The 20274-nt window shown below is 37.0% G+C and overlaps 3 protein-coding genes and 1 non-coding gene across 6 annotated transcripts; 2 read left to right on the top strand and 2 right to left on the bottom strand.

Moving 5' to 3' along the window:
- On the top strand, window positions 1–5227 carry LOC112500509 (proline-rich receptor-like protein kinase PERK7). Its single transcript, XM_025104007.1, has 8 exons — window positions 1–301; window positions 715–1266; window positions 1611–1697; window positions 2226–2296; window positions 2402–2478; window positions 3276–3417; window positions 3522–3683; window positions 4327–5227. The coding sequence occupies exons 1-8, from the start codon at window positions 1–3 to the stop codon at window positions 4549–4551; spliced, it is 1617 nt and encodes a 538-aa protein (XP_024959775.1). The 3' UTR covers window positions 4552–5227.
- A 943-nt stretch (window positions 5228–6170) lies between these two features.
- Window positions 6171–6242, bottom strand: TRNAE-UUC. The gene has a single exon. It is a non-coding gene; the product is annotated as a tRNA-Glu (tRNA).
- Window positions 6243–7482: 1240 nt separating this feature from the next.
- Window positions 7483–10371, top strand: LOC112500816 (BTB/POZ domain-containing protein At3g05675-like). Its single transcript, XM_025104403.1, has 2 exons — window positions 7483–8817; window positions 9910–10371. The coding sequence occupies exons 1-2, from the start codon at window positions 7579–7581 to the stop codon at window positions 10198–10200; spliced, it is 1530 nt and encodes a 509-aa protein (XP_024960171.1). The 5' UTR covers window positions 7483–7578; the 3' UTR covers window positions 10201–10371.
- Window positions 10372–12819: 2448 nt separating this feature from the next.
- Window positions 12820–16018, bottom strand: LOC112501138 (uncharacterized protein At1g01500-like). 3 transcript variants are annotated; one of them, XM_025104803.1, is made up of 3 exons: window positions 15876–16018; window positions 14959–15774; window positions 12820–13288 (listed from the first exon to the last, which is right to left on the bottom strand). In XM_025104803.1, exons 2-3 carry the CDS (start codon window positions 15691–15693, stop codon window positions 13064–13066), a joined length of 960 nt encoding a protein of 319 aa, XP_024960571.1. In that variant the 5' UTR covers window positions 15694–15774; window positions 15876–16018; the 3' UTR covers window positions 12820–13063. The 3 variants fall into 3 exon arrangements, with proteins under 3 accessions (XP_024960571.1, XP_024960572.1, XP_024960573.1); XM_025104804.1 differs by having other exon boundaries at window positions 14959–15762; XM_025104805.1 differs by having other exon boundaries at window positions 14959–15703.
- Window positions 16019–20274: the final 4256 nt, after the last annotated feature.

The raw sequence follows: 20274 nt of genomic DNA, 5'->3' as shown, positions 1-20274 counted from the left end.
ATGCCGAAACAAAAAGCTCCACCACCACCTCCGCCGCCCCCGCCGCCGCCGCCTCCTCCGCCACCACCACCTCCTCCTCCTCCTCCACCGCCTCCGTCCTCACGTCATCATAAACACCCTCATCATAAACCGAATAATGTTAATGACACCAGTAATGACCTGTTGATTGCGGCGGGAGCAATAGCTGCAGCAGGATTGTTGTTCTTTATCATGATATTATGTGTGTTAGCTTGTATCAAGAGGAAAAAGAGAAGACGACATGAAGAGATGTATTATTATAAAGACAATGCTAACGAAAATGGTATAACTTTTGCATCATTTCTCTATTTATCATATCGATATCTTGTTAATAGATTCTGAATTTTTGTTCATCGTCGACTATTAATCATCGTCCTCAATCCAAATGTTTTCTTGAATTTAAACGGAAGGAAGTCTAGATCTAACAACAAAATGCATGTTCCCAGATCACCCACGTTCAGTAAATCAAACCAAAGAAACACAGTATATCCCGCTCAAAAACAGGCATTAAATATATTGGCATTCAAGAGTTTTCACAATAAGAGCTTTATCGGGGTCTTTTCTTTGTTAAGGATTCATTAAATATATACAACCGTTCGAGATTTATAGTATGCATATGAATAAAATTTCGAATCTTGGCCAACCAGGAATATCGTTGTAATTCATTGTAATTATGTTGGAACTTTTTGGTTGCAGACAATGGGTATTATGCCTCGCAGAAAAACGCTTGGAACCAATCTCAACCACCTAACGACATTCATCTAAAGATGCCACCACCACCTGGTAGTGGTCCCGCAAGTTCCGAGCACGAATGGGTGGCGGCACCACCACCCCCACCACCACCGATGTCGGGTAGTGGTGAGTTCAGCTCTGCAAATTTCTCTGGCCCTTACCAAGCCCCTTTGCCACCTCCACACCCAGCTGTAGCCCTTGGTTTCAATAAAAGCACTTTCTCGTACGATGAGTTAGCTGCAGCCACCCGAGGGTTCGATAGGTCTCTACTTCTAGGACAAGGTGGATTCGGGTATGTGTACAAAGGAATTTTACCAAACGGAAAAGAGATAGCTGTTAAGAGCCTTAAATCTACTAGTGGCCAAGGGGAACGTGAATTTCAGGCTGAGGTCGAGATCATTAGTCGCGTGCATCACCGACACCTTGTATCTCTAGTCGGATATTGTCTCGCAGGGCAGCAAAAATTATTGGTTTATGAATTTATTCCCAACAATAGCCTTGAGTATCACCTTTATGGTATGATTTGGACCCACAATTGGTTTATCTTTTACTTCTTTTCATAAGTTGGGGAGTTTCACTTCACAGACCAATCACTCTACTCTTTGGGGGTAGATGTAAGATTCCGCATCGGTTGAGGAGGGGAACAAAGGTTGCCTTATAAGGAACTTGACACCTCCTTTATCAGATGCATTATAAAACCGTGAGTCCAAGTGTGGACAAAGCGGACGATATCTGGTACAGTTGGCCTAGGATGTTACAGTTGGCCTAGGATGTTACAGGCCAAGTCTGCTTACATCCCACCTCCAACTGGAATATATTGAATTCCTATATTACTCAAGTTATCCATGGTTTATTTGCAGGGGAGGGTGCGCCAGTTATGGACTGCTCAACAAGGTTAAAAATAGCATTGGGAGCAGCCAAAGGTTTTGCTTATCTTCATGAAGATTGTAAGACCCCCCCCCCCCTTTCCCTCACTTGTAAATATCTACACTTGGAATCACGTGAGACCACGTAGGTTTCCGTGAGGCCCGTGAGACCACATAAATAATACAAACTTCACAGCAAAACACATTGAAGGTAAACCTTCACAGTGTTTTTGTTGTGAAGGTTCGGTGTATCACATGAACCCAACCCTACGAACATATATCCTATATGTATATGCATGTATGCAAGACTTAGAATCATGTGAGACCAGATTGTTTGCATGAGACCCGTGAGACACATAAATAACACTGAACCTTCATAATCTTTTTGATGTTGCATGAGACCCGTGAGACACATAAATAACACTGAACCTTCATAATCTTTTTGATGTGAAGGTACAGTGAAAGTCCGGTGTTTTTTGTACCTTCACATTGTTTTTGCTATGAAGTTTCAGTGCTATTTTCTGTTCTCACAGATCTAACGAAAACAGGTTGGTCTTATGTGAACCTAACCCCGTATGCAATAATCTAAGTATCGATAATGGCATGTAGGTAATCCTCGCATCATCCATAGAGACATTAAGGCTGCAAATATACTGCTTGATGAACATTACGAGGCCAAGGTAACAATCATTCTAAACTCACTCTGAAATCAAACACAAAAGAAAGCAAACATAGTAATCGACTACACGGAAATCAATGGTGCTAAGATGCTTCTTATGGATCAGGTAGCAGATTTTGGGCTTGCAAAGCTTTCATCAGACACAAACACTCATGTGTCAACGCGTGTTATGGGAACATTTGGGTATGTAAGGATTAAAATGGCAAGATTTTCATCATTAAGTACTCAATCACCATGATTTTACCATATATATATATAAGGGTGTGTTTGGTACACCGATAAGGAAAAAACAGAACAGGACAAGCATCACTATTCCACGTTTGGCAGGACTTTTATATGAAACAGATAAGAATAGGGTGGAACAAAATGTTCTATCCCCACCCCATGGAACAAGCCTATATTTTATGAAACAGATAAGAATAGGGTGGAACAAAATGTTCTATCCCCACCCCATGGAACAAGCCTATATTTTACCAATATACCTTAAAATAATACTTAATTCTAAGTAAAAAATCAAATACATCTCCCTCTTTACATTTTATCCATTCTTTAAATTTAAATTTTTGTATTTTATCCTTTTTAAACTTTCATATTACTGTCCTCAAAATATTATTTTCATATGTTTTCATTATTTAGGTTAATTTATGTAATGTATTAAATAGTAATAATAAAAAATAATACAGCAAAGGTATAAAATAAAATTTGGAAATTAATAAACTTCATATTTTGATGTCGTTCTAATCGTCTTGACGAAAACTTTTTAATAATATATTTTGTTATAAAATATATTTGTTTTTATTATAATTTGATAAATTACATGAACTAATCAACATATATATAACATATATAAACAACTCATTGAGGGTACCAGTTCTGTCCTATCCATTCTTGTCTTACCAAACACTGAACAGTTGTGATGTCCGGGTACCAAATGCACCCTAAATGAACAAGAAACTGAACCAAGGGATATGTAAATGAAGGTACCTGGCACCTGAGTATGCATCCAGCGGTAAGCTTACAGAGAAGTCTGATGTGTTTTCCTATGGAGTCGTGCTCTTGGAATTGATTACTGGTAGACGACCCATGGAGTCAGTTAGTGACGATGATACCTTAATCGACTGGGTAGAACTTCTATGATTACCCTTTCTACTTCGATATTTGACATGTTCTATATATATATATATATATATATCCCACATGTTCTTGTCACTTCTTGTGTTGTGCAGGCTAGACCTATCCTAAATCAAGCAGCAGAAGGTGGAAGCTATGAAGAGCTGGTGGATCCACGTTTGGGGAATAACTACGACAGAGAGGAGATGTATCGCATGGTAGTATGTGCATCAGCTTGTCTTAGACATTCTGCAAGAAGACGCCCAAGGATGAGCCAGGTATGTTACATCGATTTTAGGTCAATGTTTCAAAGAACAATATAAGCAAACAATTCATGTAACATGTGAGAATATGTGGAAGTCCCAAATCACTCTCCAAAAGAGCCCTTAAGGAGAATGGAGAGGTTCCAACATATATACAGGAGAATAGGTCCAAGTCTGACCGATGTAGACTCCAACAGACACCCTCCAATGGAGGCTAGATGGACACAAAATTGTCCCAAGGTGTCGAGAGGGGATTAGCCAGAGTATCGAGTCCTAGAGTGGTAGACCTTTGCTCTAATGCCATATGAAAATATGTGGAAGCCGGCAAGCAACAGTCCTTGAGGAGAAAGGGGAGGTTCCAGCATATATATACAAGAGAATTGGTCCAAGTCCAGCTAATGTGGGACTCTAACAAACCCCCTCCAACGAAGGCTAGATGGACACAAATTGTCCCAAGGTGTCGAGAGGGGGTTTGCCAGAGTGTTGAGTCCCTAGAGTGGCGGACCTCGACTCTGATACCATGTGAGAATATGTGGAAGCCCTAGATCATTCTCCAAAAAAGCCCTTGAGGAGAAAGAGAAAAGGGAGGACCCAACACATATACAAGATAAATGGTCCAAGTCTAGCCGACTCTAACATAACTCGTGAATCTCAACAGGTTATCCGTGCATTGGAAGGTGAGGCTTCGTTGGATGACCTAAATGATGTTAAGAGTGGCGGCTTGTCAAGTGCAGGGAGCTCAGAGGTTGATTTGCATAAGAAATACGGGAAGTACGCTACATCAAGCCAAGAATTTTCAAGTGGCGATCAAGGTAGCACAGGGGAGATTTTCCACTCGGGTGGCAGATCAGGTGAGATGCACCGAACAAATCAGAACACCTGATTGACGAGAACGACAAAAGGGGAATAAGCAAAAGCTATACAATAATAAAAATTGAGGGGGGCTATATGCAGAATTGCAGAGCAACAAAAAACTCAACTCGGAGTACAGGAAACATTATTGTGAGAGTTAACATGATTTTCTTTCCGGCATTAGATCAAACAGATGGCGACCCTCGACTGCCAGATGTCGGACTAGTTGAATAATTTGCTTTGAGCCTTAGATCATTCAGAATGCAAAGTCTTTCATCGAATTTGTACCATCTTTGAAGCACGTGCATAACCACCAATGTCTAAAATGATATGCAGTGGCAACATTTAATTCAGTTGTTTAAATTCCTGTTCATAATTATGGAAAGACAATGAACAATTGTTCAGTTTTGGTTGTTTAAAATCTATATCGTATAATTTAATTTGACACGTTGTGCTTTTGCCAAGGAAGTCGCAATGAAGCTTGTGGTTAGATCCAAGAACCAATCTGTCAATTATGCAATTCGTGAGATAGTAGCCAACTAGTCCTAGTCCGTTTAAGGGCATGTTTGTTAGCAGTTTAATGAGCTTAATGGAACTTACAGTTTATTTGACCTGCTATACATGAGTGTTTGGCAGTGGTTTGATGATATATAAAATGGCTAATGTAAAAAGCCAAGTTTTTTTTCCAAACCTGTACCTCCCAAATAAAAATTACGCTCCTTCCATCTATGAAGAAACTCTTCCAAACAAAAACTTTTTCAATCTACAAAGACATTAATCCATGCAGACAGTTTCATCCATAAAGTCTTGTATGGATAAGAGGTTAATCTCTTTGTATAGATTGGGAAGGTTTTTGTTTGGGAGGGTTTTTATAGACCAAAGCAGTGTGGTTTTTAATCAGGAGGGGTAGGTTTGTAAAAATATTGTTAAATAAGTCATTTTCTATATCATTGAGCCACTACCAAAAAAGTCCATCATAACTGACCGAATAAGCTGCGAGACCAAGCTCAGTAAGCTGCTAACAAACAGACCCCTTGTCTGCTTTTAGATGCAAATAGGGTTTAGTGAAGTCCATTTCTAGTTCCGGTAATGAACCAGATTCGTCGCGACCGGAAGCAACTGGATTTTACCTTGCTTTTATGCATCAGCCGCAGCTGCAATGCTCATTTACAGTAACGAGAAGATATAAATTCAACAGCCAAATCATCGGAAAAGTAAAAGAAATTATACCGTCGGTTTCGAGAAGTAGCAGGCGGTTTTGCTCAACTATTGACTATTGAGAACTCGCAGTCTCTGTTAGCTCGCAGGCCGGTACTCCGCGTGCAAACTTACCAAACTATAAGCTTGATTCGAGTCGGTTCCAAGCCTCCAGCTGGTAAACGGATTTCGCCCCCTCCAAACTTATGAATTTTAAGCACAATTTGTGCCCTAATTCATCGTCCTCTACTCCTCTTCGCTTGTAACTCGAAAAAAACTTGAAGATGATGAGATCGATTTCTTCAATAAGAGTTTGTATCGCTTGTAACTCAAAAAAACTTGAAGATGATAAGATCAATTTCTTCATTAAGAATTAGAATTTGTATAATGCGATTCACTTCCAGATTGAGAAATTGGTAAACAAAATTCAAACGTTTTGAAGATGAATAAAAATTCCATTGCCGGGAATCGAACCCAGGTCTCCTGGGTGAAAGCCAGATATCCTAACCGCTGGACGACAATGGATCATTGATTTTAACATCCGTATACGCATAATACTCGATATTTTTATATGTAATTAGTTTTAAAATATAATCACTTTTTATAATATAATTTATAAAATATAAATAATAAAAATATCTTATATTTTTAGATATTGGAACAAAATTATTTATTTTTTTAACTACAAAAACTAATCGATACTTTTTTTATTAAAATTATAATTAAAAAAACTATAAAAGTATTGGTGAAGTCGTCTCATTTTGGAAAATAAAAGAGAGATCGTAAAAGAATGGTGAAGAGATATTATAAAAAGAGAGGAATGTGAATAGAGTTTCTAACTTTGTTTTTTTGTTGATGAAGTTTGAAGTGAATTCCTTTAGTTTTATAAAAAAAAACTAAGAGAACATTGTTATGTTTTAAAATTTATAAGAGAAAACTATAAAATTTCAATGAATGAGCTTAGTTTAAGCTTGATTCGAGTTCAAGTTTCAGCTTGATTCAAGTTGCAGTTCGAGCTCGAGTTTAAAAAATTGTAATCGAGTTTAAGTTGGGTTTAATGTTTAACCATTCGCAAGCTTTCGAGTTGAATTCGAGGTTGAAAAATAACTATCGAGTTCGAGTCGAGTATATCAATACACAAGCTCAACTCACATGATTTACATTTTACAACCCTATAAACAATAATTAGATAAAAATCTAAGGGGTTGTTTGTTTATCTCTTAATAGTTATATTAAAAAGTAACATCTGAATCTTTAAGAGGTGGATCTTGTTTGACAAAAATTTTTTTTTTGTCTTTTAATGGTTATAAAACCTCTGAATGATCTTGTATCCTAGGTCTCTCTTAACCATTAAGAGCCCTAATTTCATCGTAAACAATTACCAAACAATTATATTTCATTTTTCTCGATATCATAAAAACCTCTTAATCATTCTGACTAATTAATCATTTTGAATCAACTCATTCAACAACCAAACAACTACTTTAACTAAATAAAAATCGTCACACTCACCTAACCAATAAAAAACTTGCTATTACGATCAAGTCTTATCGGTTTAGATTCTGGATCTTTACATTATTCATTAAGTGTTTGATAAGATCGCTTCTTACCCACGTAGGTCGCCTCCATCACACTTATCATGTAGACTCGATTATTCTCCAGCCAGTGCCTGCCACGTATACATCGTTACAAGTCCTTATCCATCCAACGATTTAGAATCCGTCACAGGCTTTAGATGGTTCGTGTACTAATCAAACGGCTATACCTACCGATAAGCCCTTAAATCAAAACCTTCAACGATTGACGTTCCCCTGAAACGAATTTCATTTTCACTCTTCATTTTACAATCTTTTCAGAAACGATGATCGGTGGCGGTGGTGGTGGTGGTGGTGGTGGTGGCAATGGCGGTAATGGTGGATCCAAGAAGAGGCACCGTGTCGGAAGCAACAGCCGTCTCTCATCCACCGCTGCGCTGATCGATTCTTCCCGTACCGACGGAACCCTAATTGAAGCGTCTCACAAACCCTTACCAACATCATCCATCCGGCGATCTAATTCCCGCCATTCAATCCTCCCTCTGCCGTCGCCCGTCTCCAATGGCTTCAATGATCCTGCAACCGCTGACGTCATCCTCCGTCTCTATCTTGATCAGTCCTCCCCCTTTGATTCGGACGATTCCGAAACGGTATCGGCTGTTGATTCGACGTCGGAGTTTCAGATCTATCTCCACTCTTCCGTTCTTCAGCGTTCCAAGTATTTTTCCGCGCTTTTGTCTGATCGTTGGAAGAAAGATTCCGGTGAAATTGATTATTACCGGTTCAATTTAGCCGTTCCGTCTTCTGCAGGTTCTATCAACAATCATGTGACGGTTCTTCAACTTCTTTATACCAATGAAATATCGAGCACCATCGATTCGGCGTCAACAGCACTGGAGTTACTTCCGATTGCTCTGGAATTACTGTTTGAGGACTGCGTAACGGCCTGTGTCCGATACCTCGAAGCAGTGCCATGGACAGAGGAGGAAGAGAAAACTGTGTTGAGTTTGATTCCTCTTTTACGAGATGAGGAGTCTTCAGAACTATTAGCGAGGGTCTCACCTCCTAAATCAGACTTATCCGAGGAAATGCTTCATGGATTGATATTGACAGCGATTCATAATCATCCAAACATGGCGTTCGCGAAGGCGTTCGTTGCAAAGCTACTGAGGGACTTTTCATCCAGGGAATCCGCGAGGAGAGTGTTGGATAAGTCTTTTGAGACCAGTTTGAAGGTGGTGAAGGAGTCGTTGGAGGAGTACTCTAGTCCGGACTTCCGTGGGGATCATAACGAGACGGAGGCGATTCAGAGATTGAATTTGCATACTGCAATGACGAACGGGAGGCATTTGCTGTGGCTGATTGAGCGGATGATCGAGCTTAGAGTGGCGGATACAGCTGTGAAGGAGTGGAGTGAGCAGTCTGCTTTCACAGCGGACTTGCAGAGGGCGTTTAGGGATGATGCCTGGAGAAATATCGTTCCCGGTCTTCCTGCTGTAGTTCTGAGATGTACCTGCAAGCTCGCCAATGCGGTTGCTGCTGGTGTTATTTTGGCTTCTAGACAGGTATGCTTTTTCAGTTTGGCTTTATGTTCAATGCATGTTATTGGCTTCAGTTCGTCTTTATATTGGTTGTATGATTCTTATTCATATCTTGTTTCTTTAGAAACTTTTATAGTCTTGGCTACCTTTACTTGTTTATAATTTGAATACCGAATATCTTGTAATTAGTACTCGCAGGTACTGAGTATGAATGTATGATTATGCCACACCCATGTCAGATTTTATCTTTTTATCCTGGTTATAGTTTGGTTGCAATTTTTCTATGAAAAATGCCATTGCTTGAACTTTTTCCCCCATATTGAGGTAGAATGAGAGGAGGAAGAGGATTCATGTAGTGTGGGTTGGGTCTTGTTTCAACACCTCTAATCCTTCTTTTGCCTAATTGTTGTAGAAGCTGTGGTTAGTGTATTCGTTTCTCTTTTCTAGAGTAGAGGTCTTTGCACTTGTTGCTTTTGTGGGAGGTCACTCATGACGCAATTGGGAAATACTTCTCGGTTTATAGAAGAACACATTGTGGGTTTTTATCAAACCTAATATTTACCAACTGCGAAACTGATATTGAGTTGTTACCTTATTACAAGTTACAATGTACTTTCCAATTGCATTTGTTATGAAATAACTGTAACTAGAGGGGAAAAGATCCAAAATATCTGTAATATACAACCATTTAACCTGCAAAGCAATCCATTTGATTGCCAACGTGAAAAACCCTCTTAGCTAGTTTAAGTTTTCCATTGTGCATGTTCTTGGAGGGACAATGCACCAAACTGGAAAAGATGATTCTACCTTCGTTTAAACTTCCCCATGTTGTGAACAGTTTTCCTTGAGAACAGGAACTAGTGTTTGTGTGTTATCAGTGAGTATCACCCACAACTTATTCTTTTATTTGGGAGTTGTACTTTTCTGACTTCTTGTTGTGTTTACTGCTGCCTGTTAGCAGTGGTTCACCTTTTCATTCTAGCGAATTTTATATGATCCAAAAACGTGGTGAAGTAACAGTCGATATTACAACCTCCAGTTTTATGATGGCCACAAGAATCAGTTGGTTAAACACAAGTAATGGTTGGCTTAATTCCAGTGGTTTCTGTGTTGCAGGTTCGGATGAAGTTGGTGAAAGATTGGCTGCCAGTCTTGATTGTATGCAAAGACAATGGCACACCAATGCTGACAAATCATAAATCATTGTACTTAGAACTGGAAGAAAGATTCTTGAAAATCATTTTGACGCTGCCGATGTCTGAAGCCCAAGAACTGTTGCAGCAGTGTCTGAGCTTTTCGACTAGAAATGTGGAGGACTGCCCTCATTTGGTCTCGGCATTCACCACCTGGTTTCGGCGTGCAAACCGACAATTACCAGGTGATCAGAACCAACTTCCTGAGTCCTAAATTAGTAGCGTGTTAGCTTTACTTTGCGTGTTAAGTACAGCATTGTGTATACTAAACTTGTATTTTGGAACACTTGTTTGTGTTTTGTACATATATAACTGCTGCTTTGTTGCCTGTCTTGAAATATGTTTGTAATTGGATGGTTCTAATATATGGGTTGGTCTTCAAGTACTTGTAGATCCAAAAACATTGAAAACCACTATGTTTAAAAAAGCATAAACTGGGGAGAGTTTAGAATTGGAATTTGGTCATCACTATAAATAGGCAAATGGCATCGTGTTTATGTGATATATCTATTCATGTAAACGCCATTTCTAACTTCCCAAAACCATCTACTCCTTGTTCCAAAATAAGTTTTCACGTTTCTATTTTAGTTTGTCTTAAAATAAGTGTCTATCAACCTTGGGATTCTTCTTAGAGGTCATCGGTTTGAGTTCTGCAAGGCCATTGGGTATTTTTTTTTTACTGTTTCGTAAGACCCCCAAGATCAGTAGAGGTGCTTGCAAGCCGGTTCGTACATCACGATTAACAAAAAAATGTCCATTTTAAAAAAACAAGTGTCTACTTTTACATATGATCTTTAATTATGAGATTGAGAAAATTTTCATCTTTATTATTACAAGTAAACGATCATTTAGTTAACTAAATTTTTTTTGGGACGGATACGTATATACTTGTAAGTAATAAGGAATATGTTATGTGGCATTGATGCGGTGCTGACATTGTGTTGCAATTTGTTCATTTTTATTGCCCACCAGGCCACCAAATCCATGAGTCCACTAACCCACACAATTAGGTTGCGTTTGGTGTACAGATATGACAAAACAGCGGTTCAGTGTTTGATAAGACATGACAGGACATGACAGAATTGGTTAAAATGATCAATTTACCCCCAGTGAGATGTGTAGTGTTTTTTCACTAAATAATAAATATAAATGTTTACAAATACTATTTAAAAATACCAAAAAATTTTCAAAATCAATCTTAATTAAAAACTTACATTCATAAATTAAAAGATTTAAACATCATATTCACCAACAAAAATTGAAATGTTTACCAAAAGACCTAAACACAAAAGATCAAATGTTTACAATTGTGTACCAAAAGACTTAAACACAAAAGATCAAATGTTTACCAACCAACATTACATGTCTAACTTTTTTAAGATGGTCGTCACAAATTTTGGCTTCAAAGTAACATTAATGTTATTCCATAGGCGTAGTTGAATCGGGTTATCGGCAAAATACATGCTAATAGCAATAACTTGATCAATATGCATAAAAAAAGTGAGATGTAGTCACTATAAAACGTTCCAACTATATTCATCAATATGCATCTATTCTATATAAAACGGTAAGAAAAGGCATCTATTCTAGATAAAACAGTAAAATAAGACATCAATATAGATCATTGCATGAAAGGTAAAACAGTAAGAAAAACATATATTCCCATATAAACATCCATCATCACTTCTCTTTTACACTCCTTTGATGCAGCACAAGTGAGACACTTCATTTTTTAAACTTCTACCAACATCCATATCCTCATTTGTCATCTTTCTTTTCCTAAACAGTAAACCTCAAAGATACAATTCTCAATTATGAATTTTTCCTCAAAAGAAGGCTAGCAACAAACATATTTTGCTCATAGAAACAGTTGATCGAGTGTTCTTCACCAACTATACTTCCATTGTTAATTCTACCATAGAAACATTGCTGGAAGGAGAAATCCCTTCACCAACTATACTTCCATTGTTAATTCTACCATTTTCTGAAGAGATTTTTTAAGCTTTTTATGGCCGACTGTTATGAACCTCAACTTGCTTTTGAAATTCTAGGGGAGCTATTTATGGCCGACTGTTATGAACCTCAACTTGCTTTTTGGTTTTATTCTTCTTCAATCTTTCTTAACAATGTGTGTTTGGGTTCCTTAAAGTATAAAAAGGTCGACTTAGGGTTCAAGCAAACAAGAAATCGGTTCAAGAAATCGATTTCGGGTTCAAGCAAACAGCCGATTAGAAACAAAATCGAGATGAAGCAATCGTGTACCTGAGTATGGAGAAGGGAGAACTCGCCGATTTAGGTAGAAGTCGTTGATTGAGCAGAAGTCGCCGCCGATTGCTGTGAAGGAGGCGATGGAGGCGGATACGGGGAAAGGGTGTGGGGAAGAAAGGGGTTAGGTCCGCAGGAAGCGATGGAGGCGGAAAGGGTAGTGTGGGAAAAAAATTGAGTACGGTGAACAACCGTGTCCCACCCTTGTCCTACTTAGTTCTACTTAGTTCCACATAAAGCCACACCAAACGTAGGACAAATGTGTTCTGTCCTGTCCTGTCACACCCTGTCCAACGCACCAAACACACCCTTAGAGACTGGCACGCAGACCGGTTGGTACTTGGTTTGGTTGTTTTATTTTACAAGGCGACCTGTTCGACCGGTTAAAGAAATCGTTGAAAATTCGTGTTTTTAAAGTTAGTATTTACAAGTTTTAAACAATTTGTATGAATTTTAAATATTAAAACTAACAAATAAGGCATTAAAAAAGATGAGTAAATCAAATACCATGTTACAAAAACTGCGCATCACGCCATGACATGAACGTGACGTGAGACACAAGTCTTGAGCTGCAACGAGCCTTTTAGGCTGCTTTCGGTTTCGAAACATATTGAAAACAGACTTTTTGGTTACCAAAAACTTTTATTCCTATCAACCTTTTGGTGACAAAAATCAAAACAAAGAGGGTGATACACATAAACAACAGTCAGCAACTAAACTATACCTACCAACATCAACATCACATAAATATGCTACAAAACTCCTCCTCACTTTCCTTTCATTTCATGCAACTCTTGTTGATTTTTTGCACATCAAAGAAGTCCCCTTCTCAAGTTTCGGGTTGTACCGTGGTATGTTCGGACCAGTAACCCCACACCGATACCGAGCCCCAAACAAACGCTCATACCAATCCCGACACCCACTCGTACTCCAGCGTTGAACCATGATAGCTCTCCGTCTTCACCTTCAATGTATTCCATCCCCGAGTAATGGCTATGATACTCGTCTTCTGGCTTGTAGGTTGGGTACTCCGCCACCTATCAACCAAATCGGAACGACGTTAATTTGAAGTGGTTGAAAGGGAAAACAGGGTGTCAGATAACGATTAGGGATTGTTTGGTTCATGGAGAGGAATAAAAATGACAGGTAATGAAAATTTGAGCCTATAAAAGAATAAACTTATCATTATATAAAACCAAATAGTTTTTTTTTATATTCAATCGCATTAATCTATACTATATTATAAAGCATTTGACAAAAAACTTTTAAAAACCATTCTTTATGCATGAAGTACTGTTCATTGATGCATATTACTTAAAGTTCAAGATTACAAATAAATTGTACGTAATTAAAACTTATTAAAGCTCTATATTTGAATTCTTATAACTAATTGCAGATAAATATAGTCAAATACAAGATAAACATTTCATTTTAAATACAAAAAATCTAAAATATAATTAGGATAATCATTGAATTCTAATAAAATACTTGATTATTATTCTTATAAAAATTATATTATTAATCTAAAAATAAATTACTTCGTTATTAAATCTAAATATAATAAAAAAATTGAATTAAAAAAATTACACAAAAATCAAAAAAATTTAAATAGTTAATTTGATAATAATATCGATATATTCATTTTCCAAATTTTATGATATATTCAAATTTATATTTTATTCAAAAATAAAAACATCATTCATTTCTTAAAACTATATAAACTTTATTATAATATCTATTAAAACAAAAATAATACAAAACATTAATATATATATATATATATATATCTTGCTGCATAAGTACCATTTTAATAATTATTTAATATAAAAAAACACCCACTAAATGAACAACTTTTATTGTATTTGATTATTGAATTTTTTTTCCCCAAAGGGGACAATGACTTGTGGAAGATGAGGTGTAATATTGAAAGTGGTGAGTCACATGAAAACAAGTGCCATCCTCAACCCTCATCAGGATAAGGTTTCATACATTTTGTCTTTCTAAGACCACTAATGGAGTCCCTTACACCAACATGTAGATATAAGTAATTGAAAATATTTTCTAGTTTTTATATATACATATGCATATTAAGAATTTTATCCAGTAAGAACGAGACAAAAACCATGAGTCTTACCTCGTAAATGAGAGCGATCACTCTTACCATGATAAACACTTACCGGGTAAATAGTTACATACGTTACCGTTTTAGTGGACTAAAATCTTACATAATAAGTGATAGTTGTTGAATTTTACCGGTAAGCACTTACTGAGTAAGTATTTGGTAAACAGCTCCTAATTTATTTTTTCCAATCAGTGTGACAAACGTTTAATTCTTTCCATCCTACGCAACCTCAATTAATTTTTTGATGTTGTCGTTATAACTCGACACCAATAGTTACAAGATTTACCGGTTACTGGTTATAATATAATGGGTATAAAATTGCAAGATTTGCACGTTTTTACGCCGACTTAGAAAAAAAAATTAATCGTTACACTAAACAGGAACTAAAGACTTGAATCATTATGCTAGATAACGAAACTACCGACGATTTTTTGGTTTCGTTATCTAGCATTATTATTCGATATCGGCTTTTTATTCGCGTTTCATCGTTTAAACGGATTCGTAAAGCGAAAACTACCGACGATGGACTTATAGAAACCATATTAAAACGAGAACCGAAAGAATCGAAACATAAGAAGCACGTACCTTGTACGTAAGGCCAGACGAGCCTTCTTCCTCATTCGCCATGGCTTCATTTTCCGGTATGGCTTCAAGCAATCCTTTTCTCGTTTGCTTCTTCCGGTAACCGAGTTCTAAAGTCTTCGTCAAGATGATTGGATTTCCGGCGAAACTCCCGGCCAAACAAACCTCAAGCGACGGCGGATCCACTTCATGCCCCATGTTTTGTTTTCCGTTCAAAAACCCGTTTCCGGAAACCATATCCGTTTCACATTCCATCCTCCATCTACCCGTATAATCACTCGATTCACCATGAACTCCGTTACTATGACACAAATCAAGAACCCCGGAAACCAGAAGAACATCCTTATCGAAAACCTCAAACTTCAAACTTCCCGTTGTCCTAAGACTATCGGTACTAACGAATGTAACTTCCTCGGATTTCTTATCTAATCGGTCTCTTCTAAGAAGGGTCGACGAGCCATCGGAGTGTATGCTAGATCTAACCCCATTAACTTCAAGTAAAGTATCGCGGTTAAGTGGCACATGGTTAAGTGTTAGATATTCAGAGGTTGATTCATCGTTGATATCGCATTTGCTAATTCGGATGTAGAAAACTCGTAAATCAAGCCAAGATAGAGATACCTTTGGTCCCGGTTGGTACGAGTTGTGTCTTGAGCCATAGTAGCCGTTTCCGTTTCCGGACAGACCGTTGGCCATCGAACGAGCGTCCATGGTCTTGTCTGAAGAGTGAATCCCCATGATCAAGAGCCTGAATCCACCAGTTCTTGAAATGAGTTGGGAAATCCCATTTCAAAATCAGCAAGAAACCTGCTTTATATGCTTAAACAAACAGATTTTTCAAAAGAAAGACAGATAATAAAAGCCGATATCGAATAAAAAGGCGAAATTGAAGTGTAAAGGCCATAAAAGGGATTACAAACCAAATTTGAAGCAAGTTGATGAACAAAGGCCAAGAATTTATGTGTATTTCAGATCAGAAACAAAGAAGAAGGCCAAAACCAGAATCGCAGGAGCCAGGAAACAGAATACAAAGAGATAAAACTGAAGATAGGAGGCATTTAGAATATATATAATGTTTCTAAAAAGAAAAGGCTCGGTGAGTCGGCTCATGGACCGAGTTCGTTGGCGAACTGAGTCCGACTCGAACATAAATCACTTGTTCCCAAACTCCATCTCCCTTTCTTGTCCCACCAATCAACTTATGACACATGAGTACTTTATTTGATATATATATATATTTATTTAATTATCACCCTGATGTGTCGAGGGTTGATCGATGGATAGGAGGACATGGAGTTTGAGAAGAGGTGATTTTGATTCGTCAAGCTTAGATAAGTCGATTTACCAAATTTACATGAAACAATAAGTGGTAGAGAAAAGGTCTACGTACATCCTACTTCTAAACCTCACGTGGGTGAGATTTACAGGTTTGTTTGTTAGCAGTTTAATAAGTTTAATGGAACTTACAACTTATTTGGTCAGCTATATATGACCGTTTGGTAGTGGTTTAATGATATCGAAAGTGGCTAAGCTTCTAGAGAGGGGGGGGGGGGGTTATGCGGAGAGTCAAGTGTTTTCCACACATGTCCATCCCAATTAATGATTACGTTAATTTCATCTATGAAAAAATCTTCCCAGACAAAAACTTTCCCAGTCTTAGCTTTATACAACTTTATCCGTACATGACTTAATAGAAAACCAACCAAACATCCCTTTACCCTCTTTACCTTTTAACATGGGGTTGTTTGTGATTTCGTTTAATGTTATATGGTCATACAAAAATTGAGCCTACACGAGTCGAACGAAGACAACCTACAAGCCGAGTCAAGGGGTTGAGCCTTTCGTGAAGTGAGCCCGAGCCTGCCATCTTTTTCGAGGGCAGAGCAAGCTAAAGACTCGATTTGGCTTAAATACACAAATTAAAATACGTTGTCCCCAAATCTCATTTCCTATTCGTGTCCACCAATCAGATGAAGACACATAATCATTTTATTGGGGAGAGAGAATAAAAAGACGAATTAAATAAATGTATTAAATAAAATGATGACGTGTCTTCAAGAGATTGGTGGGACAAAAAGAATCATGGAATTTGCAGATAACAGATTTTTATCTAAAGCGTCTCCAACATATATGCTAAATTTTTTTCTAAAATAGAGCATCAAAAATCAAAATCTCTAAAAAAGAATTACATTCAACTCGGACAACATTAATTATTTTCATTAAAATATTTTATAAATTCAATCATCCCATTACACTTTTAAAACTTCAACCTCGTTGGTGGTAACAGTTAAATTAATATATCTTTATCCTCAGTATTAAGTTTTACAGATCTCTATACTGTCTTTTTCTCTATTTTAGCATAGCTGTCAGAGAAAAAAAAAACTTCTAAAATCTCCAAAATTTCTACTTTAACATAGCTATTGGAGATGCTATCAGTCACAAGTAGAATCCAAGAGGACTTGTTATCTAGGAGAAGGACAAAACTCATATTAGCTAAAGTACACATAAAGATTGGTGAGTTTTTTTGGCCATTCTTGATTCTTGTGTCTCCCTCTCCAACTTTATCTGATAGAACACAAGTTAACTAGAAATCATGTCCAAAAAAGGATCTAAAAAGAACATAAAAAATCAAGAAAATAATTGATTTTTACAGTAAAAACAGATTGTTACCCACATAAAACAAACCTAAAGCAAACCCATAGGCATAAAAACTTTAATTTTACTTAAAACCCAATAAAAAGAATAGGGTTTTATAGTGAACAACCATAACCGTTAAACCACTTGGGTTGTAGCGTACTGGTTAAGGCTCGGGGGAATATAGTGAAATCTAATCAGGGTTTAGATACAGATACAGATACAGGTGTTGCCAAAGCACGAATGGCCATCCAGGTCATTCGTGGTTGCCTGGGGATTGATCTGTGCACGTAAGCTGGCCCACAATTACCCGAAAGGAAAAAGGAGCAGCAATAGAGAAATAACCTTAAGCTAGAAAACAGAAAAACAAGCTGGTCTTTTCCTCAATGGTATCTTTTTGGAGTTTGTTAACTGTTCCAACAAAAAGATGTTCAATTTCTACTCAAAACCCCAGCAAAAAGGACATGTCTTTTATTGTGAAGATCCACACCCACTAAGCATCAGCAATAGAGACACAACTCTAAGTTGAAAACCAGTTAAAAAAGTTCAATTTTCACTCAGAATCCTATAAAAAGATAAGGTTTTCTTGGCATCCAAAGATGAACAGTCCCCAGAAGCAAAAAAATCTTCAATTTGTGTTCAAACCCCAACAAACAAACAGGTTTTTCACAATAAAGATCCATACCCACTAAGTACCAGCACACAGAAACAATCCCAAGCTTAAAAAACAGAAGAAAGAAACCACAAGGGTGGTGCCTGATTGGTTTGAGCTTGGCTCCAAAGGTCAAAAGTACCTGGAGGTCCCAGGTTCAAATCCAAGGAGGAATAAAAATTCCCTTGTGGCCACGGAGGGTCAAATGTGGTGACTCCGGGCTATCTGCAAAGCAGGTGGTTGCCCCGGGATTAGTCGACTCACATAGCAGATTGAATATCCAGGTTAATAAAAAAAAGAAAAAAAGAAAGAAAAGGGTCCAATATATACTTCAACACCTAACAAAATAAAGATATTTGTGTAGTGAAGGAGGTGTAATATGAGAACTCTATATATTAGGATAACCGTGAGAACTCTATATATTGTGATAACTGTGAGAACTCTATATATTGTGATAACTGTGAGAACTTTAGAGTAACTTTTCACATCATTTTTTCCTATCTAAAGCTAGCATTTAATGTATTTATGAACATATATTTGTTTCACAATGTGCTTGATGCAAATGTATTATGTTCACTATTTGAATATAACTTTTGTTTCACAAACATCTTTAATATAACTTTTGTTTCACAAACATCTTTAAAAGGTTCATATTGTGAAACGAATATATGTTAATCAATATTCTAAATCCTACTAGTCTTGGATGGAAAAAAGAAATCATATGAAATAGCACATGATGCAAAGTTCTCAAAATTATCAGAATTTCATTGATTCTCAAAATAAACTGTTACGAAAAACCATATAACACAAGGCTCTGGTTGTGGCTTTTTACCTTACTCTTATTTGTTTTTTTGGTGGTTTATAAATTTGTCTGGTTTCCCTTTAAAAACAATACATCATTTTTTATTTTATAAAGATCCATACCCAATAAACCAAATCTAAAAGAACAGATAAAAAAACCACTTGGGCTGTGACGCACCAGTTTATTTGGTTGTGTGCACAGGTTAAGTCGAAGGGGAAGTGGAAATCTCATCTTCGCCATTGGAGGTTCGACTCCGGTCCATTCGTGGTCATCAAGGGATTAGTCTGCACGTAACCGGTCCTAACCGGTCCGTGAATCCATGGTTACCACAAAAACAAACAAAAATTGAGGGAAAAAACTTCATATATGTCAAAACACAACAAAAAGAACAGATTGCACCCATACCCAATAAGCAGAAGCAACAGATGGCAAACCCTAAAAGCTAAAAAACTAATGTTATATTTATTTATAATTTAACCTCAATAGTGAGCACTAGATGTTGACAATTAAAGGGTAAAGGAAGAAGAAGCCAAGAATGAGGCAGGCACACACACACCTACACACATACACAGACTTCACTGAAAATAGCAGGCACAAGTATCAAGACTGATGTCAATTCATCAAAGTAAATGACAAAAATGAACACAAATCGACAAAAATCTGTAGTGTTTCGATGTGTGTAGGTGTGTGTGAATCAGGGCACAAGAACATGAGATTGATTTTGATTTCAACCACAAAAACAAAAAAGCGAAGAAAAAAACCCCTAAATCATCGTATTTTGTTGAAATTGAAAGGGTTTAATTTAGACTCACCAGAAATGGAAAGGCTAAATTGAAGTTGTGGCCATTGATTTCTTGAGTCTCTTTCAATGATTTTTGTGTTTGTAAAGAAGGAAATTGAAAGAGAGGTGTATTGAGGTGAGGTGATGATGATGTTGGTGATGGTGGTCCCTCTGTGGACATACCTGCCATCTTATCCAACCCAGTACAATATAGAGTACAATTACAGAAAAGTTCTTCAAAGCAGACAAATTTTGATTTTGTTTGGGGCTCACTTTTTAGGGAATGTTTTGGAAGGGGAAGGTTAATAGCATCCCTATTTTATATTAATGGCATCTTTATAGTTATGTAATTATTTTTTTTTATTATTTTTTTGTCTTTTTTTTTTAATTATCTTATAATAAATATATACTATTATAAATATTATTTTTTATTCTATAAAAATGTTGATT

Source organism: Cynara cardunculus (assembly GCF_001531365.2).
Source record: "Cynara cardunculus var. scolymus isolate 2C chromosome LG 17, CcrdV1, whole genome shotgun sequence".
Classification (NCBI taxonomy): domain Eukaryota; kingdom Viridiplantae; phylum Streptophyta; class Magnoliopsida; order Asterales; family Asteraceae; genus Cynara; species Cynara cardunculus.
Note: the sequence above shows the minus strand (reverse complement) of the source record. Positions and strands in the feature narration are given on the sequence as shown.